General features: G+C 44.7%; 1 protein-coding gene across 2 annotated transcripts in view; it reads left to right on the top strand.

The window, feature by feature from the left end:
- fbxl17 (F-box and leucine-rich repeat protein 17) overlaps positions 1–23199 on the top strand; it is a 191391-nt gene that overhangs the window by 40535 nt on the left and 127657 nt on the right. For both annotated transcript variants that reach the window (XM_076019407.1, XM_076019408.1), the window contains exon 7: positions 17076–17183. In XM_076019407.1, the coding sequence (XP_075875522.1) occupies positions 17076–17183 (108 nt within the window). The remainder of the gene's footprint in view (positions 1–17075; positions 17184–23199) is intronic.

Below are 23199 nucleotides of genomic sequence, written 5' to 3'. Positions count from 1 at the left end.
CTCTCGCTCTTTCTCTCTTTCTCTCTCTCTTCTTGTTTTTCCCCCCCTGTGTTGTTGTTCGTGTTTTTCTTTCTTCCCCCCCCCCCCCCCCCCACCCCAAAAAAAAAAAAAAAAAAAAAAAATCAAGTGGCACACTCCAATTTACTCTACCGGCAATAAAGACAAAAGTGAGCGATTGTCTCGTCGGTGAGTTTTCTGCCTCACAAAGCCCGACCCTCCCCCGACGCTCTTTCCTCTCCTGCCGTATCGCAGAGCGTTACCTGGCAATCTTCTCCGCCGAGACGCCACATTTCCAGCAGCCCGAGCAGAAGTAATGCAAAAAGGCTTCAAATTTCTATGAAATTCTCTCATTCTTTTCAAAAAGTGAAATTCCGTTATTAGAGACACATGTCTGCTTGACAGGCTCCATGTCCTTGGTTTTCATCCTCTCACTCTCTGAGTGGATGAGTGAGGTGCGAGACGGGTTCCCACACGTGGTCACTCTGTGTGTGTGTGTGTGTGTGTGTGTGTGTGTGTGTGTGTGTGTGTGTGTGTGTGTGTGTGTGTGTGTGTGTGTGTGTGTGTGTGTGTGTGTGTGTGTGGCAGAAGCATAATTTAGTCTTTCTTTGCTCTCAGCGATTTCTGTAATTAGCAGTGAAAGATTGCAGCGATGAGACTCGAACTGCTGGAACACTCTTATTAGATTGGACGGGAAAAAAAATAAAACTCAAATCCTTTTGGTTACGAATATTTTATGTGACAAAATGAAAAGTGATTTTTGCCCTTCAGATTATTCTGAAGTATATTTTTTCGGTGGAGCTGCTTGGATCCTCGTCACTGGACCTAAAATCTTGTCATGCAAATAATTCATTGCTGTTTTCTAAGATTATACTCCTAACATCTCCGCATCCCTTGCGTCCTCCAGACTTTGCGTGACCTGCGACCTTGCGCCGCGTCCCCTCCGGCGGAGTGGCCGCTACGACCACCAGTCTCCGTTTCATTAATGAAATATTCATCCCGCCGCGAGGATTAATAATTCATCGATACAATCCTGAATCAGACATCAGACAATCACCATGAAATAATCATTTTCCATTTGCTCACAACACATTGATAATTCATGTTTTCTCTGCGCGCCGCTCGCTTCGCCCCTCTGTCTGGTTTCCTTTCTCCACCTCCCCTCCTCTCTTTTTCCTCGTAACTGTGATCAGCTCAGCACCTGGAGAACGTCTGATGCTGCCGCCGCCGTGGCGTCCTCCGACCAGGCTGATTAGGAGCTTCGGCGCCCTGAAGGGCCCCTAATAAGGAGGAAACGGAGTGTGAAATGAAGGTTGTAGGACATGTAAAGCATCTGCTTTTTAGGCGGCGCTTCACTGTAAACCGATGGGATTGGAAACATTTAAAAGCAGGCGTGTTGCACAAAATACAAGTCTGAGAAATTTCTCTCAGTGTCTGATGGCTACATGTACATCCCAGTAATTATGAAGCTAACGGCGTGGTAACAAACCGACGACTTCACCGTTTATTTGATCCTGAGTATGTACAAGACATTGATTATTTAAAGCACCACACCGTCTTTATTATTAATGCTTGCAGCGTTTTAAGTTTCCCAGACAAAATGAAATGATTTTCCCATCCTGGACACGCCGGCCCTCAGTGTTCCTGCCGTGGCCGTAATGCAGCTGGACAACTGTGGGATTGTGAATCAGTGACCACTGGGAGAGACTGACCCCAGCTGGCTGCTCCAATTCCCTCTTCAATGTTCAATTCCTGCATCTCAGTCCCCCCCCCACCCCCCCCCCCCCCCCCACCCCCGAGGGCGATACCCACAATGCCTCGGCTCCTCCTGTAAAAAGCGAACGGTATTCATGAGCGAGTCGGGCGGGAGGAGGGAGATCACATGCGCAGGCGAGTCGGCTGCTCAGGTGGAAGCCGAGAGGGCAGCAGAGGCCAAACGGACCCTCTCTGAAACCATGTCCTGCTTTTAATCCTCAGCCGGGTCTCCTCGGTGGGTTTGTTTGTTTGTGTGTGCGGTGGTTTCAATCTGGTTCTTTGCATTTTGATGAGCGATGTTGCTGCCTGGACCTGATCGCAGATCAAGGTCATGCAAAGCAGTTTCTGCTGAATGAAATTCAATTATCCCCTCAGTGGACACTGATCAGTCAGCGCGGTTGATAAAAGCCAATCAGTTGTTAAGCACAGTTTTGGCTTTGAATGTTGACCTCAGCAACCATTTGTAATTGTTAGATCCATATTTTCCATTTCACTGGCCTCATTATGTGAATACCTGTTCTGTATACAACGCTAACTAAAAGGTTGAGGCATGGGGCTTTGGGCTGAAATTTCAGAATGCGTCTGAAATGCGACGTTACCTTTACAGGTGAGCTTGAATTTTCTCTTCTCTAAAATGTGTGGTTAATTTTTTTTTCTCGCATTTACACATTAAAAAAATGTTTCGTACCTGTATCCTCCTCAAGGTGGGGTCTCGCGGGACAAGGTTTGATGAGAATTACGTCTTATGCGCTTCACGCCATTCAATGGAAACACCCGCAAATCGCAATTATACTTTCAATATTTTGAAATGTCGCTCTTATTTTGCGAAAAACTGTAATAGAAACGCAGCTAGTGAGTGAGGTTTCCCTTCTCCCAGTCTTTCCCTGACCAGGCCTCCACATTATTTTATTGAGGAAAATCACAGTCAAAGATATCAGATGACCCATTCGACGTCATTAGAGGACAATTTGCCCTGTCTGCTTAAATGCGTCAGAAGTCTTTTTTATTAACAAGATCTTCATCTCCTTTGATGTATTTCTGGATTGTGAAAGTGCACTGGAGATGTCAGCCAGAACATTTGATTTAAAAAAAAAAATTTTTTTTCAAATTTTTGTCTGATTAAAACCTTGAAGGATGGTTGTTGTTTAAGTCCTAGCCAGGTTGCTGATCCACCACCAGTGCAGTGGGTGGGGCTTCAGAGGGCAGCAACAGTTATACTTTTCCTTCTTGTGTAGGCATTGAGGCTGTCTCAGCTTTTTTTTTTCCAGCCAGAGATTGTTCATTTAATATAAATGCACGTTCTTATGTCTATATCCCAGTTTTAATATGTCTAGCTGTGAAGTACCCCTTTAAATTCACACAGCTGACACTTTTTTCTCTTTTAATTTCAGTTTTATGGTCGATCGCACGTTATGTCTCTAAATTGGATTCTTAACAATCAGGTGAGACAAAAAGCTAACAATCGAGACGTTTCATAACTCAGAACATTAATTTTTTTGATCAGATGAGTCGTGAATCAACTCGGCAGATGCTCATTTAAAATTGAAATGTTCTTCAGAGTAAATCAAAAAGTTAAAGAAACAAAGTTCAAGGAACTTTTGTGTTTCTTTCTCGCTCCGTGTCTCTCGAGACTTCCCCGCTGCTATTTTCCCATCCACGTCTGCTGAACACATCTGAGCGACTGACCAGTGTCATTAGCAGTGGTCGGGCTTGTGTCTGCGTGCGTGTCTCTGAGTGCGTTGCTGAAGTGTCAAGGACTGGCGGGTGCCTCACTTCCTGCTGCTGCTGCTGCTGCCGCCGCCGCATCACGCAGATTGCCTCCGATGGCACACCTCTGCGTCGACCCTCGCAAAGCTCGGACTCGGCAGCAGGCCATCTCATAATATCACATTTTAACGCGTCCCTCTGACGCGGCCTGTAAATGTGTCGCTCTTTTGTCCTCCGCCCTGCTTTCTTTTATCATCAGAGTCCTTCCACAAGTGGAGGCGGCTGATGGAAGGGTTTTTTTCTTCTTCTTCTTCTTATATGCATTCGCCCCCGTGTGTCCTTTGCACGCGCAGACGAGCCACGGAGGCAGATGGATGGTATCTGTTGTTATACGTCATAATGGGCTCGTGAAGGTTTGATGGCCCTGATTGATGTGTTTGCTAAGAATGCACAGTAAACATTACATAGACCAGGCATGAGCAAGCTGCGGCCCGGGGGCCATATGGTGCCCGTTAAGCTTTTTAATCCGGCCTGCCCAACTTGAAGAAATTCTATTAATGGTTAGTCATAAAATAGCTGTATTTCATCCATTGTTCAGTGTTTTCAGAGTCAGTTCAATGTAGAACTAAATACCTTGAGGCTTCAAAGACATATTTAGTTGTAAATTTGCCTTTGTTCATTTTCAAATGGACATTAAAGCACATTTTCTACATATCCCATGATATATATATTTTTTAAAACTTTGTGGCGCTAACTACTGCTACTATTACTACTCACACACGCACACACACACTCGATGGGAAAGAGGCCATAGAACATTCAAGTATATAAGGGCAAAGTTTCTTTTATTAGACGAAAAGAAAAGAAAAGAAAAGAAGGAGTAGATTTGTGCCCGGCGTGGAGCTGAGACGCTTCACGGTGCTCGGCTAAACTCTCTCACCGAAGTCCGTCCGAGTGGAGAAAAGCCTCAAGTGCCACTCGCTGCCCTGATGTAACTGCAGCTGCACTCAAACTGCACACCCCCGGTTTTTTATGACTTATTTATTTTTATTACAAGCATGCTGTCGCCTTCTGTTTTCGTCGTAACTAAATCAGCCGCGAACTGCTGTCTCAATTCTCCTGGAAGGACACTGACTGTTGCTGTTATATTTGCACTGGCAGGAAGTGATTCATTTTTTTTTATTTTTTTTTTTACAAAGGACCTGCGAGAATTGAGTCATGAGAACACAAAGGGCAGCTGTCCAGGTGTCTTCCTAAGGCAGCTTCTTTTCTTTTTTTTTATAGTGTTGTACACACAGCTGCTGTAGTGTATTTAAGGCAGAGACACAGAGCATTGATTCAGGGGGGTTCACCCAGTGTTTCGTCTTTAGACTTTATGACAGAGGCACACTGGGTTGGGAGCGGAACCTGGATACTAGGGAACCAGGCATGGTGCCCTCTGATATCACCGTCTTTATGTGCCTTTCCCAAAGCTTCCGCCAAAATGTTTTAGCAGGAGGCTGCAAATGGAGTGCTAAGTATTTGCTTTTCTGGATGTTTGTAGACTTTCTTTTTTGGAAAACCATTTGTGCATAACAGCTCCACTGTGAGAGGCATGAAAAATATCATCTGGCAATAGAAAGGGACATGAAATGTAGATGTTTCTTTTTACAAGTTAGTCTTGATACAACACCTGTCGGATTTTTAAATGCTCTGCGTGTGAGTCGTAAGCTACACTGTGTGTGATCCTCTCATTTCTAAAACGTCTCTTTAGTCGAAATGTTACAAACCAACATCTGCTTTCCTTTTTCCCATTTTGGGGCATGGCTGATGTCTAAATACTGAAGAGAATGGCACTGAAAATCAAGTAATTAGTGTTTACTACTTTTGTTGTGACTTAGAGTCATAAAGAATATAACAGTTATCCATGCGTTTTATGTTTCTGTTCGTGGAGACATTAGCAAGTGTGATAACACGTTAAAGAGGTGTTTGAGAGGGAATGTTTGACCAATGGGCAGAGCCTTTCTCGTGTATCTGAGTGAGGCGGCTGTTTAGTGGTTAATATGCGACAGCAATGTTCCAAATTGTCTTGAGTTAAAATGTCAAATCCTTTCAAGTCGTTTTGTTTCTTTCCCGTCTGACCTCATCGGGCACAAAATTGTTTTAAGACTGTGGTTACACAGAGTGCTGCCCCCTGTGGACCGGCTATGATTTGCGTTTCTTTCCTCTTTTCAACCACAAAGTACCTGTGAAACCGAGTAACCACACTGCTGATTTCATTCTAGCCAACATTCGGAACAGCATGCGAGCGTTCCGGGGCCTCACAAGTTCAAACTCGGCATCGTCCTCCTCGGTTCAAAAGCTCACATGCAAATACATTTGGCGCAGTGACTCACTTGGTGTTTGTTTATTTGAGTGTGTGTGTGTGTGTGTGTGTGTGTGTGTGTGTGTGTGTGTGTGTGTGTGTGTGTGTGTGTGTGTGTGTGTGGGTAGTGGTGCGTGTGGGCGAAGTAGACTTACTTATACGTTGCGTGGTCCGTTGTGCAGCGAGGATCATCACAAATCTGGCTGCCAGTGCTTTCATATGATGGGGCTGAGCTGTTCTGTGGTTACCAGTGTCTTTGCATTAGTCTGTGTGCAACCCTTGAACACTTCTACATTTATTTTTCATTTCGCAATCTCTGCCCCCTGGCATCCTGGGTAGGAACACTTGTTCGAGAGGTCTTGCTGAGAAAATGTGATGAGAACAGATTATTGAGTACAGCGTGTTTGTTTTGTGGATGAATTCATTGCTGCATATGACCTTGAACATTGGCGAATTGGAATTAATAGAGCTAATGCTGGAGTGAGTGGATGTTTGACTGAAACCACTCACGCCACGGTTACAGGTATTTCTAAATATTTTAAAATATCCTCAGAATCTTTGTGTTACTGTATGTTTTGAAAAGCCCTTTTTGGCTACATTGCAAAGAACTAAGAGATTGTAAGTTGTAATAATATGTTTTAAGTACTCCTTTGGCTCTAGTCAGAACTGACACACTGCGCCTGGGAGCAAGTAGATGTTTTATACTGAATCGGTTCGACTTTCCTACGAAAGAGGATTAGGGCCCACAAGAAGAGAAAAAAATATTACAAGAAGGAGATTTTTATTCAAGTCTTCATTTTTAGTTTTAAGTTGAAATGCCATGAATAAAGTCAAAATTTTGTGAAAAAAGTCAACGTAAAAAAAAAAAGACGAAATTTCGTGAATGAAGTTGAAATTTCGTGAATAAAGTCAACGTAAAAAAAAAGGCGGAAATTTCTTCAATAAAGTCGTCGCAAATAAACTGGAAATTGGACATTGACCCCTTATTTTCAAATTAAAGGTCACTTTCTTACTTTTAATCCATGCAGGAAATAAAAAACTGCCTCGGCGTCTTTCACCGTGTCAGTGTGTCTGTCTGTGTGGCGGCAGACACACTGTCACCGCACATCCAGTCGGCTCCACTGATGCCCGGTGAGCTCGCTGGGCTCAGACAGGTAACATGTAACGACCTCTCATTTCACCGCCCCGGGCTCGAGTCACCCGCCTGCATACGGCAGCACCCTGGATAGCGGCGTCGGCAGAGTGGCGCGCTCGTTCCCCGGTTACAGTGCTTAGGTGGTTGCCCGTCCCCCCACGCCGCTCCTCCAGCTCCGGCCGCGAGGCTCCGGCAGGCCCAGGCTGTATGCCCACAGGCAGGTGAGGGCAGAGGCGGCCCTTGCCCCGAGGCCCACCTCGGGCGTTTCTGGCCCGCTGCGGCGCCTGACGGGCTGCAGGAATGAGGTGTGGAAGTCCACGGTCAACGGAGGATCCTGCGGTGAAGAGCCATGCGCTGAATGCGCTTCTTGAATCATGCTTTATTCATAATGGGCTGGAATAAAAAACGAAAGCAGGGCGAGTTGGTGCAGTAATTGATTTAAGTTTTACAGCTTCCCCTCCTTCGTATAAAGATTTGACATCTGTACCGTGGTCTTGGCTTAAGTGACCAATCTGATCTTTTAAGCTCAGCTCTGACTTTTATTGCAGGATGTCGAGTTATAAAAATAATCTACTTAAGAAAGTGGCTATTAAAGATAAATGCCTTGTTTTCCTGCAATGCAAACATAAAAATTGTTTTTTGTCCTGACTTTGGTCAAACTCTAAACATTGAGAGCTGTGAAATATATTTTATACTTTATATTAAAAAATTGAAATTGATAAAATTGACAGAAGGCTGATAATGAATAATGATCAATTTAATAGGTGTGGCTGGTGCAGCCTTTTCTGTCATTCCTTTTGTTGCTCGTGGACAGGAAGCTAAACAGAAATACCTTATTGGCTCAACAATACAACACAGATTTGGCACGTAGTCCTTCTCCTCTTTTTCTTTCTTTTTTACATTGAAATGAAGCTCTGTCTTCAGTTTTTAATGAAAAAATTGTTTTCTCAAGTTTTCTTTGCCTTTTTATATTTCGTAGTTTCAGTAGAGTAGTTTACTTTGTTATGATTATCATGAAAGCTGTACCAAGAAGATCAATGACTTCAAAAAAAAAAGAAGAAGAAAACAACAGCAACAGCACAAACAAGCCTTGTCGGCTGTGGAAACCAGCGTTCTTCCTTTGTGTCTTTGGTTTTCAGTCTTTCAGCTGTTGCCAGCTCCGCTCTTTAGCCTTAGCCGTGTGTCGATAAGAAGAGGAGGCTTGCGGTTGCCTCCATACACTGCTGAACAGAACAATCCAATACGGCCGTAGCTGAAATGCAGAGCATTGACGGCTACGTCACCACCGACCTGCCATTTGGACCCGGGATTGTGGTCAAATTGGCTCCTTTAGGCCCCATTTTTCTTCATTAGTGAGGGACATAAAACTGGTGTCTAAGTAAAGCTCAAAGTGTGTTCAATTTCACTGCCATTTAAAAGAAGAAGAAGAAGAAAAGATTGTCCTGGGCAGTTACCATGGGAACAGTGACACGTTAAGAGGTCCACCTCCTCTTGGAAAGGGGCTGCAGAGCGGTCGTCGGCCTTCCAGGAGAGACAAACTTCCGTAAACACTTCACAGAACGTTCCGCACATACAATCCTGCTCGTGTTTGCCTTAAACGCGTATGAACCGTAAATACTGGAGTCCGTTTTCTAAACAGTATCTGTGTTTGCTGGTGCGTTTCTCCATGCATGAGATGTTTCATATTAATTTATGATATTGGTTTTAATTAAGCAAAAACACTTTGTGGCCCAAGATGCAACATTTAGTCTGAGCTTTTTTGCATGAAATTAAACAAAAAGTGCATCTGTTTTTTTTTTTTTTTTTTGGATTCATTTTTATGGACGTAGCGTTTATACTAAGAACAACAACAGTACTTATATAATGGTGGTCTACCAACTTGTCTGCATTTTCTTAAATAGCAATTTGTGCTGAAATGTATGTTATTAATTTTCTTGCAGTGTACTCTCTCACCAGTAGGTGCTACTAAATTTTATACACTGGACCTTAAAAACAGCTAGTGCTGCTTGATTAAAAAATAGTAATGAGACACAAATTACAAAAATTTGGACATAAATTACAAAAAGATATGAATGACAGATTTTCTCTTGACTGCATGCAAACGTCATTTTCCAAGTATGATTCAATCCAGATACCTGAATGAATGTATAAATAAGCAACAAGCTGTACATTTCCTCACACATTTCTCTGTTTTATATCATTTACCAATGAAAAAGATGTTGCGGCTGCAAACTGCATAAAAATATCCGAGCTGTAATTCCGGACGGAAAACTCTACTGTTAACGACTGAGACCATTCCGGTGTATTTGTTTGGGCATTTCTGCTGCGATGTTTAGACACGGACTGAAGGGCAATCCTGAAAATTGATGGCTGGCTGTAGGCAGAGTCAATGTGTTTAGAAGTAGCATCCTCAATAATGCATTATCTCCTTCCTCAACCTAAAAGACAGCCAACGCGACGGCAAGCGATGAAAAGATGCCTTTTGAGGGCTGTTTTCGCAAAATCGTTTCCAAGTTCCCAGTCTGCACTTGATTTAAATCACACGTCTGCCAGTGTTTTTGGGGGACTGCAGCATCAATATTACCAGCCTCAATATTTCTTTTTTAATCTCATGCAGAAAAGCAGAAAGCTGTGGAAGTCGTATAGAAGGTTGACATTGAGGACGAGCCCTTCAGTGAATTTGCACTCTGGGGGAGAAAATACAGCAGGATTTTAAGACTGGAGAGGTTTCTGATGGTGCGCTGTGTAATGACAGGGAGCACTTTGCACTTAAAGGAAAGGAGGAGAGGGAAAAAAACAGGACTTTTTCGCTCTCTCCTCTGCGGCGGGCCTCTGATTCCACTTTGACGCGCAACAAAGAGCTATTGATATGTAGGACGGAGAAAAGAAAACGCTGAGGTTTGAAGCCCCCAGAGGGCCGTTGGACGGGTTCTGACAATGTGCTGTAATGACTTTACATTTAAAGGAGATAAGTAAATCTTTGGCCTCCTCCGTAGCGCCTTCTGATTTCTGTCTCACACGCAACACAGAGTGTTATCGATCCTGAGGGAGCAGGCTGGGAACAAAAACCTCCTCGGCGGCTCTGGAGGTCCTCACAGTGGCTCGCCACACACACACACACACACACGCGTCCACACACATACACACACGTATGTGCTGCAGCAGTGCGGGAAACTAGTGGGAATAAACGACGAGTAATTTTCAGTGAGAGAGTGGAGCATTCAGAGGAGTCGGCCGATCAATCAGCGCAATAATGGTCGGCGTAGATCTTAGACTTGAAATCACTTTGAGTGAGTTTGCTGCAGTTATTTACGTGTGTCTCTCTGAGTGCCTGTGTAGATGAGGTGCCGTGCGTCTGGAGAGGTTACATGCAGATTGACTTGAAAGAATCACTCTCGCAAAAAAAAAATAAGAAGAAGAAGAAGAAGAAGAATAAGGCGATATATTTTTTTTTCTTCCCCTTTTCTGCTTCTTCTTTTTCTGGGGAGAACGTGAAGAGAAAACAGGGGGAACTTCTTCATGGATTCCTTCTCTCCCAGTGTGTGTGAGATGGCTGCAGCAGGAGGAGAGTGAACGTATCGATCCAAGGAGTTTCATTTTTCAAACACAGTCATCTTTTAGGGCCCAGCATTGATTTTTGAAAAATATACAGCTGGCTTCTCAGATAATCTTATCTGAGTTTTTTTCTCTATCTTTTTTTTTTTTTTTTTGGCAAACTGTACCGTTGAGAGATGCGAAGTTGGGAGGTGGCAACTGCCAAAGGACTGACCCCCTCATAGTCTAAGAGTCTAAGTCTTGCTTTGTTTGTAACATGAAAACAGACTTGCATCGAATCATTCAACTTGGAGAGCCAACAAAATGAGATTGACGAGTGCTAAATCCATTCCAATGAAGGGAACAGATATATTAGTCAATTAAGATCTCCACCAACAAACACTTGTTGAGCAAAGTGTTTACACATCAGTAATAATCATAAATAATCCCTTCAGTGACCCCCCCCGCCTGGTGTCATTGATTCAACAAGTGAGATGAAATACAAGCTTCCGTGTGCTTGCGATTTTTTTAAAAAGCAAACAATTTGTAAGAACTAATGATATTTGATTGAACATGACCTTATGGTAATTCATTTCAGAACTAAAAGAAACAAACAAAATATGAATGTGAATTAGAATGGATTCAAAGTTGTAATGAAAATAATCAGGTGCTGTGCAGCATTAAAAAAAAAGAAGAACAACAAAATAATGACTTAAAATGACTGTTTTTACAAACAGACCTCTTCAGTCTTTGATGATTCTGAGCATCACAATCTGCTTTTAAATCTGGCTTTTTTTCCTACTGGTTAGGCTGGTCCAGTTAATGACAGAGGATGAGACAATAAAAATAAATTAAATAATCCAAATAAGATAATTTTCTGGAAACGCGTAATGCGACACAGCGCCCTCTGGTTCGTGATAAAGTTTGTGCGCTTGCTTGATTCTGTTTCGGTCTGGTTGTTGTGCTCTGACACTAGCGCTGTTCATTCTCTGTTCATTTTTTTTTTTTTTTTCATTTTTTAAACAAACATTCAAAGGTTTTGTCTTAATTTCTTTGGCACTTTATGGAAACGCACCAAGTTAGTTTTAGACTTAGGGCTCAGTCGTCAGTCGGCTGGCATAGTGATTGTGTTTGATCACCCTGACAGACTCTCAGACTGAAGGACACACAACTCTGTCTTCATTTCTGGATTATAACAACCAAACTCTCTCTATCTCTCTTTCTCTCTCTCTGACTTTTCCTGCAGTGAGTGGATACATGTTTAAATCACATCAGCCCAAAATCCCCTTAAGATGCAAATGCGGGCAAAATGATATTAGGCTGCCAAGCATCAAGTCACTTTTGGAGCTTTGTGCCTCAGTAAATAAAAATGAGTTCTGGAGAATAGTATTTCATTTTCTTTGAAGACCTGCTGGAGACTCAAGAGCCTCTAATAAGTTTCAGAGGATTTCCTGCGGGTGTAAATGAACCCACTTTTTATGCAAAGCTGCTGGATAGGCGCGACAATGGATCGTTAATAGGACATGTTGCACAGTGTTTAGAAATCACTCTTAATCTGTGTGTCGCTGGGTTCTCCCTCTGCTTGGCCCCCGTGTTCATAAAGCTCGGTTAATTAGACTGATTGATTAGGCGCTGGTGATTCACAGCCCTCATCGCCGGCCCCCCCCCCACACCCCCCGCCATCAGACGTCTAATGAGATCAGATTGCTGTCATATTCATGCACTCCACCACTCTTCTCTCCCTCTCCCTCCCTCCTTCTCCGTGGCTCGTGCACGCGCACGTCTTGTTTGGCCTGTCATGGCACCTCTCCGTCTTCCTCGCCGCCCATCTGTCACATCCACTCTCAGACGAGCTTTGCCGCCATTAGAGACGCAGCCATGCTTGTAAAAATCAACACGCTGAATGCTCGGAGTTACATCGTGTTAACATGAAGCATCTCCAGCGTTCAGCTATTTAAAGGCCTCGTCTTATGCAAAGTGTTTTCCAACAGCCGTTAAAAGTGTCTGCAGCCCGTCAGTGAACTCCCCAGAAGTGAGAGAAGTTTATCCTTGACTTCTTTTGAAAAGTTGAGTTAAATCAGCCCTGATGGACACTGATACCTCTAACACAGGGTCAAATAAGCAGTTTCCTGGACATACAATTTCAGATATGAAAATAAATATCTGGAAATGGGTTTGGTATTGGACCAGAGTTGCTCAGTAAAAGGAGAATCTATTATTAGAAACACAAAACCCTGGAATTTTACCGTTAATAGACTGAAATTGTGTTTTTGGAAAAGGGAAAATGTTTCAGGGGGCCACACAGTCCTTGGACCACCTCTGCCTCACTTCACCAACGCTAGCAGAAATCTATAAAAAGTAATCCCCCAAAAAGTTTCCATATGACTTCTGTCAGGTGATGTGCTGCGATGTGACCTTTGTAGTTGGCGTAATGTCAAATGGAAATAGATGCATTCAAAGCCCATGTGAAAAACCGGGAAACACTATGCTGCGCTCACTCTTTAGTGGAATAAAAGGTAATAAAACTTAATTCCATTGGATTTACACAGGAAAAGGGGTCGGTTGGGGAAGGAAATATGGTAATTTGAAAAACAGGTTACAGATTTTCTTGTGTGGCAAAAAAAGACACCACTCTGGTTAACCTGGAGGCCTTGAACGTCACGTCTTCACACGTCAACTGTGTGTCCCCTGGAAATGCATTTGCCATCCATTTGTGACAATGAATGAAGACAAAACTTATCCGCTGCTCTAAATAGGAGCCTACTGCGCCGAAGCATTAGCGGGCGGTTTTTGTGTTGCTCTGCTGATCAAAACACTTGCGCAGCTCCTCGAAAAAACCATCCTGCACTTAGCACACTGAGCCAGCACAGTAAAGAGACTCTCCCCGGCTGTAGTAAAACTTTACGACTTTCCGTGTTGCCTTTGTCTCCAGGCATCGGATATTACAGCGGATGATGAGAGTTCATTTGGATCAGTCCTCCGCATCAATACAGCCCATCTGAGCTCTTTAAAAAGAGGCAAAGTTTGTTGGCTGTGCATTCGAGTTTAGCATGCACCTAAGCGTGTGTGTATGTGTGCGCGCACGAGTGTGTTCCCCAAGGCTGCAGTATCAGCCCCTGAGAGAGTATTTATAAGGTAAAAACGATTACCTTGGAAAGAATAGAACTTTGATGAAATCCGCCTCACTTCAATTTGCGCTGCTAAGTCTTGCCTCTTCTGTCCTTGTTTACAGACATTTTGGAAGTCTGTAAAAATTGCATGAAAATTCAGGCTACCTGCGGTCCTTGTACATCGAGGGTCTCTGAATTTAATCATAATACCCACTGTGTGATCAAGAGATCTGATTGAAAATTTCAAACTCTTTCTTTCTTTATTACTTTACTGTGACAACAGAAAAACCCTGAATGTAATAATGTTGCACATTGTACATGGCACACCAGATCCAGAGCTTGAAGATCCTTAGATGGCCTTTGATTGCGCTACATAGTCCTCAAACAAGAAGTAGGACAGTTCCAATGCCAACCTTCCCAACCTGACCGCCTGTGTTGGAGTTTGGAAGGTTCAACATTTTGTTTCTTCCATCGCACGAATGACCTCGTTGAACGGGTTCCATCTCTACCCATTTTATTGTCAGCGGCCGGTCAGACTCTGTTGGATTCGATCTCCGTGGAAGATACCAAGCGGAGAGATTGCAGCCGCTTGTGGCCGCGTGATGGATCAGTTTGTGGGCGTGGCCGTGCGATTGCGCGTCGTTGCCAGTGTTTAAACGCTGACAAACGACGGTGCGCCTGCCCTCCACATGTTCATCGATTGAATTGTTTTCTTTTCCACTAATTTGTCAGTGCGTACGTGTCTCGGTATGTGTGATGGTGCAACTCACCCGAAGAAGGGGATGAGAAAAAGCCCACCATTAATTCTGTTGGTACGGCTGGGCTGTCAGAATCTGGCCAGCTTCAGTGAGAGTCGCTGTAGAGCTTCAGTGGAGATTGAGGAGTAAAAGTAGCCGAGGGAGGACAGAGAGCAATCAGCGTACGTCTCCCTTTGTTATTGACGGAGACGCACAAGTTTTATGATAGGCTCATCGACAGGCCTGAACATCCTGAGTGCCTGATGGTGCTGCCAGAGTGTTTCCTTGGAACGGAACTGAAACAAACTCAAGTTCAGCGTTTTGCTACTTCAGCACTCGAGAGGATTATCCTTTTACTCTTTATATCTGGTTGATTTTGGTGTTCCAACTGAAACCAATTGAAAATGAACCAAAGCAAAGTTACAACAAAATCTGTGCCTTGGAAACCCAACGATTTCTTTCTTTCTTTCTTTCTTCTTCTTATTTTTTTTTTTTAGCTCCTTATTGAAATGACTCTTAAAACACTGAAAAAGTGGATGGAATCATCTCTTCAAGTTTGCCGGGCCAGAATAAAAAGCTTAACGGGCCGCATATGGTCCCCGAGCCGTAGTTTGCCCAGCCCTGCTATACAGAGCATTTGACCAGCTTCCTCTGCAAAGGCCACCTCTACTCTGTCGTTGCTGGCACATCGCCATGTCGGGGCCAAACCTTTTGTGTGATTTGCGTGCTTACGTCTCTCACGCCCGTCTTATTCAAGTGGGTGCAGAACTTTATGATTTTCATTATTTTTACCCCCACTGCCCCATCTGTACACCTGTAAATGTTTTCCTCGCTATTTTTTTGGCAGCAGCCAATGTTGGGAGAGCTGTTGCCAGCTCACCTTCCGTGCCAGTTGCTCAGCCCTGACACGTCCTCCTGGAGCACTCCCACCACCGTCATCTCCACCTGGCCTTACAGATCAGGTTTCATGCGCATCAGTGTCTCCGAGTGGGATTGCTGACTCGACTCCGACCTAATCTTTTCTGACTGCTCCGAGTGTTGACGGATCCAGAGCGGAGGAGGCACAGACTCTTAAGGCATTTCTCTCATCGATTTCCCCCCCACCCCCCGAAAAACTTTTCGCTCAACTTTTACACACAAAACTGTTGGAAGGCTGAAGAGTTGCGTTTGGGGTCTCGCTCCTTTCAGAAATGAAGGAGTGACCCTCTTTCTTCACAATCGGATGTGACCTCGTCGCGGGCCGCACTCCTTTGCAGCACTGTCTCTGACATTGAACTCTGCCCAGCGACTCTTGTATTATTATTTTGGATTTGTATTATGATGAACAGGCCTTATTGTTAATAGGTAGCTTCAGTTCAGGGAGGATAAAAGACCTTTGAATTTGCAATTTTTTTTCATTTATATTCAATTGGCATATTCATAGTCTGTTAAACCAGTGATGGATTATGCATTGTCCAGAATATTAGAGTTTCAAAAAGAAATCTTTTTCTTTGTCAAAATGAATAGATTAAGATCCAACTTTGTGGAAACTTATACAAAATATATTATCACTCGATGATTTGAGTTTCTGGAGACCTCATCAAAAAGACTGTTTAAGGGCAACGTAAGAGAGTTCTTAGTACTGGGTAGTGTTTGTTTCTTAGACATAGGTTGGTTGTACACTTGAGTTAGCGTGAGCTTGATGGCATGTTCTTGTTATTCATACCTGTTTCTCTTCTTGTCATACGAATCCATTAATAGTTATTCATATGTGTAGTTGAAAACAGTCAGTGTTGTCCAATGAAGGCGGCCTCTCGTCCTGTCGCTCTCTTTTTATGCAAGTCTTTAGCTCAGGTAAGTAGCTACGCAGCCATGCGCTCTCAAACCCACTACTTTGCACATATCGGCAGTCTCACCTGTGACAAGAGCTCCTTTGCAGTCGCATCACTGTATCACCCACTTTGCACTTATAAGCTCCACTCATCCTCGCTGATAAGGTGAGAGAACTTTGAGCCTCACTTGACTTCTGGGGGCGTTTTACCTCGATAAACCTCCCTCTGCACGACTGGGTGAAAGATAAATTGACACCTTGTACCTCCTTTAAGTGACTTCTATTCCCTGACTGTCTCGCTGTTTTTTTTTTTTATTTTTTAAATCTTTCTCTCCCTTGACTCGGTCCAGGCTTTGGACAGCTGTAAGAACTTTAGTTACAGATAGAGGGCGGTAGAGAGCCCGACAGTAGTTTGACTACCAATTTCTAAAGTAAGTTTTTTTTTCTGAGACGAAAGGGCTGCCAGAATATGCAGAATATGTGTATCTTCATAGTTTTCTTGTACTATTATCTGACTAGAAAATATTTTCTTCCTGTTGTTATTGTCTTTGAAGTACATTTTGTGTTCGGCTGTTTTTCATTAGGTAGCTGAAATTTCAGGCGTTTTCTAATTACATTTTTAATTCCTCTAATAAAAACAAATATCAGTTTATTATGAAACTTCAAAAAAGGAAAAGAAAATGCATTTAAACAACAGTCACCAGTTCTCAAGTCCAACTCACTCCTGAGTCCAATACCAAGCCTGCGCCACGGCCTGTTTGATGGGTACTAGTGATGCTCGTGCAACGGCATTTCCAGATTTTCCAGTCAGGAATTTGACCATAATCATCTTGACCCAATGAACATTGCAGAGTAAATGAATGGAGAAAGAGGACACATGGACTTCTTTAGTTGAAATTGTATGTCATTAAGAAATAAATAATCATCTGATGTTTTTTTCCTCCAGGTTACTGACCGATCTGTGCGAGCAGTCGCTGAAAATTGTCCCGAGCTGCAGTTTGTCGGCTTCATGGGTTGCCCGGTGACCTCCCAGGGAGTCATCCATCTGACTGCGGTAAGCATCGGACTATTTTAAACTTTCGGAATGATAACTTTTTTTTTTTTTTTTTCCGTCGCCTGGTTTGAACTCAATTTGTGTGTTGAGGCGTGATAAAAAAAAACACAGCGCGCCGTAGTTCCGGCAGCACAATTAAAAGGTTAATTTCAGTCAACAGTTTGCCAGTTTTGGGGCTAATTACTTCTATGAGGAAGTGACAACATGAGTTTAAGCATGCCTGAGTTCCTTGGTCTGACCCCGTCGCTGTGCAGCGTGGCTGTCTGTTCCCCTGTCGGCAGCGCATTTTCCGCAGGGGAGGGAAAAAAAAAAAATGAGCTTCTGGTGAGTAAACTCTGGACCTCGCCGCGCTTTATCTGAGACGCAGTTCTGAAGTTATTTCGTGTTAACTTTTAAATCTCATGAAAAGCTAATGAGTCGAATCCTCAAAAGCGCCGCTGTGCAGAGTACACCCTGCTGTTTAGATATTAGCATGCTAATGAGCGGCACTCTGTGGTTTTAGGATGTGCCTTGTCACATAAACACGGACACGCACACACACACACACACACACACACACACACACACACACACACACAGACACACACACAGACGCGAGCGGAACTTGCGCGGTGATTGCCTGGATTCAGTTCACCAGGAAATATCGCACACTGTTCATTAAACCGCCTTTCACTACAAGTGTGTGTGTGTGTGTGTGTGTGTGTGTGTGTGTGTGTGTGTGTGTGTGTGTGTGTGTGTGTTTGCACCCAAGTGTGCTCGTTTTTTTTTAAATTTTTTTGGCCATTGGATTTTTATTAAACATACTTTGGCGGCCACTCACACCTGAACGCACCCTTGTGTGTGCAGCGTCTGTCCATTCCTCTTCAAATGCAATTACAGTTGTGTTAATAGAAGCGAGACACCCGATGCGGCGCCGCGTTATTAGATTAAACAGCAGATTAATTTATGCTCATGGTTTTGCCCTCCTTCCCCCCCTGTCGTCCCTGCGGCCTCTGTTGACCTTGGCTTGTAGGCTGACAGTAATGAAGTAATGAACGCCAGCCAGTCATAACAGCATTAGCATACCTGGGAGTGGACGTCCACCCGTCCACCCGTCCACCTGCGGCAACACACAAACCCTCTCCGCTGCCGCGTCGCCGTTTATTGTTGTGTTTCTTAATGAAAGCCTTTCAGAGTCAAGATGAGGAAATTAATCATTGCGATAATGGTTTGATTCTTTTGAAGCCGACGCTTTGCCCTAACCTTGGCAAAAATATTCACCTTTTCAAGTTTGTCTCCTTTCAAATCGCATCTAAAAGACAGGCTAATGAAAAACAGAACACGCCACAGGTGCCGTCGTGCGAGCGTTGTGCCAAAATAAACATAAACGGAGAAACACTTTTTGTCCCTTCAATGCAGAAGGACGACCAGTCTCCCTATTTAACTGTGTTCAGTTTGGCTGCCTTGACGTGTGAATACAATCATTAAAATTTGTTCCAATTATGTACGAAGATTCCTGTTTTATTAGAGAGATTAAAATTAATACATCCCTGTTGAGACTTGTCCAGCTTTTGGAACGGAGCTGTTTTACCACAGCAGGAGTGTTAAATCTGATAGCTGTTGGAACGTCAGCAGGGAGGGGCCACGACTCTAAACTGCCACCAGAGTGGTTGTAAATTCAGGCTTTTTTTTTGTTGCAGTGTGTAAACTTTAAATTTGCTCTGGTTTGAACGCACCATCTTCAGGTTGTTTTGCTTCCCCTCCTGCACATCGACCCCAATAATCAATCATTCTCAAGGCGTCGATCCCCACGCTTGTGTTCCAAGGCTGGGCTTTATTTACAGCTAACGATTATAGGAAGTGTTTAAAACCGACGGTGCAGAGATAAAACGCAAAATGAGTGGAGAGAGGAGACGACTCTTTAGCACAAACCAACTCCCCTCAGCAGTGGGACGGCAGTGCCAGCACAGAGAGGTCCGGCTATTACTTCTGTTTTCCTAATACACGGCACTGTCACCGCGCCAGCTTTTAAAAACATGTGGCCTGGTGTTCTTGAAACAAGTAATGTGTTTCTGTCCACGCTGTATTGAGAACTAGAATTTTAGCCATTTGTGCTTTTGGCCCAGTCTGGAGGTGCTTCATCGTGGCTGGGGGAGTGTTCCGCAGAATGCATTAGCCTGAAAATGGAAACATGGATCAACGCGGCGTGGTATAAATTTACACGGCCTCCTCGACCAACAGAAGAGCCAAAATAAAGAGTCCCCCCCCCCCGCCCCAAGATTGTGAAGTAGCTTTTAAAGGCTGTTTCTGCAAGACAGCACAGATCAGTGTTACTCCAGGCTGCTCTCTTCCAAGAGTGAAAACACACATGTACTTTCATGCTTTCACGCTGATGTGCTCAGTTACTTCATACAGCAACACTCGACCAGCTCGTTGTTAACAGGGTTGCCATTAAGCCCTGACCATTAGCCGCTTTGATCAGTAAATTCTCCACTGCTCGTTGACGCACGCGGCCAATCATTAGCTATTAACTAATTACTAACTACTTAATTGAATTTCCGGTGAAGGATTAATAACTTATCTAACTAGCTAACCAGCCAATCACACGGCAGCAGCTCGATGCATTTCCGTAGTGCGGACTTGGTGAAGACGACTCGCTGAAGTTCCGACTGCGAGCATCACAATGAGCATGGGAAGGGAATTGAAGTGACTTTGAAAGTGGTGAACACGATTGCTGGTGCCAGACTGGGCTGCAGATCTGAGTCTATCACAAACCGCTGCTGATCTGCTGGGATTTGCACAACTTCACAACCGTCCCGAGGCTTTGTGAGAAGATGGTCGCCGAAAGAGAATAATCTAGTGAGCAGAGGAAGATGTCCTGGTGGTGGTGGTGGGGGGCGGGGGGATTTGGGGGGTACCCTCTAGTTGCAGATATGAAGAACAGCATCTGGTAGCGATCGGAGCCGCGACTCGTCAGTCGGTCGGTACTCTGTCTCCATAACTGTAGTGTGAACATTATTACACTGCGTATTGTTTATAACAAAGCCCACGTGGTGGTGCAGTGTCTGCGCGGCGCCGGTCCCACAGTCTGGACTGGTGCAGCTAACCGGGTACTTTGCCCCAAAACTGCCCCACAGCCTTGAGTGCAATAGAAGTGCCGATAAACAAAAAAGAAAAGAATGGGTTTCTGATTTTTCTTTGGTAAAGAAAAGAAAACAGTAACTTCATGGAATCCTTGTGTTATTTCATAATCGCATTTCATTCAGAAGTCCCTGCGTGTAAAAAAAAAAAAAAAAAGGAAAAGAAAAAAAAAAGTCCATATTATTGAGAGTGGCATATTTGTGACTCATCCGTTTCTCTCTCTCCCCCCTCTGCATCTATAACCTCCCACACTAATTATCCCGTTTAGCAGTTGATTCCTCCCCTCATTCCCTCCCACTTGCTCCCATCCAGCATCGACTGGAAATCATATTCTCTGGCGCTCGGAATCGTTGCATTTCTGATGACTCCGTGGACCTGCGCGCCGCTCCCGGGGTGGCCGCGCTGCACTCATGTCCAATTATCACTCACTCCCCTCCCACTCCTTTTATTTCTCCGTTGCTCTTTCTCCGTCGCTCTCTGACACTCTCCAACCTCTCGCCCAACCAACCGACCGCCCGCCCGCTTTCAGCAGAAGAAAGAAGATATGAAATCCATTACTTTTATTAGCTTCTGCGCGACCCGCTCGTTCTAGATTGATATTTTTTAATATGACGACTCGCAAATTAGGGCGCGAGGAGATCGATTGAAATTGAATCCTCTTAATCAAGTGAACCGGTGGTTGAAATCGTCCCTCCACGCCGCCGGGTTCGATGCGGAGGGTCTTTAATGTAACTGGAAAACGGAGGCGGTTGATGATCCGCTTGCTGATTTTCTCCGTGTTTCCGTCCTATGAGGAGGAATCTGGTTCCTTCTGTGGCCCGAGACTGTATTTACTGCCACGGGTCTGTTTGATTAATCATCAGCTTGTTAGCTGCTAATGGACAATAAGCCTAGAGAGTCGGGGGGGGGCTGCTGATAGAAAACAAGCAGTGTAATGCCGGCGAACGCCATTCACAAGACCTTCCAACGACTCCATGAAAAAAAACAAAAAAACCCAAAAAACTCCAGTGTGGTTTGATCGCCGCGCCGCTACTTCCATGTTGGCGTTGAGACGGCTCGCAGCTCAGCGTTGGCTGCTGCAGGCGCTTGACATTAACAGCGGATTTATTGACGGGGCTTGTCACATCCTGACGCTGCGTAATGGATAGAAAACGTCCTGGTGTTGAGGCTTTGTGGGTGTCCCACAGCGTCGGGCGCACCCCCTCGGAATCCATGTGTGTTTGAGTCTGTGTGTGCGTGTTTGAGTGTATGTGCGTGTGTGTGTGTGTGTGTTAAGTACAAGATTAATCATCCCTTTGGTTTCAAAGGTTTTTAACCCTTTAGACGAGCTGCGAGAGGTGTGTGTGTGTGTGTGTGTCTTTAATTTTCCTTACCTGTTTTTTAATTTACCAGCGATGCTTCTCTCTTCCTGGATTTGGCCGCATTTCTCTCCCTGGATGTATTATCAGAACTGGGTACCGGACTGGCAATATGGCGGCACGCCGACTTTTCCCAGTGGCCACATGGGCCCAAAAAGCATTTTCCCCATAGGTCGCAGTACAAAAATAAACACCTTTAAAACGGCGGACAGGACGACTGTGACCTGAAACGTGATTCATTGCAAATCTTTCTGTTCAACGTTGTACGTGCTGCTGTGTCTCAGCTCGTTCTGATTGGCTGCGGTCTGACGTGTCTGTAAGTGACGTTCTCCAGGATTGCTCTGATTGGCCAAACAGATAATGTGAGTTACGGAGCCATGATGGGAAGTCACACTACTGCTCTGTGGGTCCTTTAATGCGGGAGGTCAAAAACTTTTTCGCCGTGTGCCCTGGGTGAGCAACTCTTGGTTCGCCACGTTTCTACGGAGTGTTTTTTTTTCTCTCTCTCTCTCTTACGAACACAAGAGCTCGTGCGCACACACTCACACACTCACTCACACACTCACACACGCACGCAGCCTCTCCATCTTCCTGTCAAGCGCTGCTCTTTTCTTCTGCTAGTGATTAAGCCCAAGGTCGGCTCTATCACAGAGCGACTCTGAGCGCCAGAGACCCTGTTCGCTCTCCAAGCCTCAGATGTCCAAACCGATGGTTCCTCTTCCCCTTCGTCATGCCAACCCACAATGCCTCCACCACCACCACCTCCTCCTCCTCCTCCTCCATCAGTCTTTCACCACTGGCCTCGAGACACCCAGGGCCTCAAAATGCCCCCGTTTTTTTTTCTTTCTCCCTCTGTACGTGCGTGTGAAAGTTCCCACCCTCAAGACAAGAGACTGTAACAAATGGAGCGACTGTTGAAGAACGTCGTCTCCGAGATGAAACGAGGTGTGTTGGGAGCGTAATAGCTCGCCGCCTCTCTCTCATCCGCGCAAACTGGGCGTTTTCCCGCTGGTGATTTATTTCAACCCTTCCCTTCCAGTGGCTTTGTTGCCCCCCCCCCCCTTCTACTCCAGAATAAAAGTTAGGACCCCTTTTTGATAAATGCCCTCTTAATTTGACAGAATTGGACCTTGGGCGAAACGTCTTTCCGCATGCGCGTCTTTACGAGCAAATAAAACAGGGCCGGCTCGTGACAGGGAAGCCATTTAATTTCATAACGGGAATCAAACGCCGAGCGCGATGCACTGGCGGGCGGGACGGAGCAACATTTATCCATTCATATCGCAGAGGAAAAGGTTGGAAAGGACGTTTTGAAGAGGTTCAGACACACAAAAGGTCGAGGAAAAGCCTCGACGCCCCCCCCCCCCCCATGTAGGGGGAGTTCTGTCTGGCTGGGGCTGTAGTCTGCTGCCCTCTTATCTCCTCCCCTCTGACTGGAGCACACAAAATACATAATCACAGTGCCCTGTGTCAAACTGATAACCCCCAAACACAAACCCCAAAATACATGTGTGTGTGCGCGTGTGTGTGTGTGTGTG

The sequence above is a fragment of the Nelusetta ayraudi genome, unplaced genomic scaffold (assembly GCF_046127955.1).
Source record: "Nelusetta ayraudi isolate G7.1 ecotype Tasmania unplaced genomic scaffold, CSIRO-AGI_Nayr_v1 ptg000010l, whole genome shotgun sequence".
NCBI lineage: Eukaryota > Metazoa > Chordata > Actinopteri > Tetraodontiformes > Monacanthidae > Nelusetta > Nelusetta ayraudi.
The sequence above is the reverse complement of the archived record's forward strand: the minus strand, read 5'-3'. Positions and strand labels throughout refer to the sequence as shown.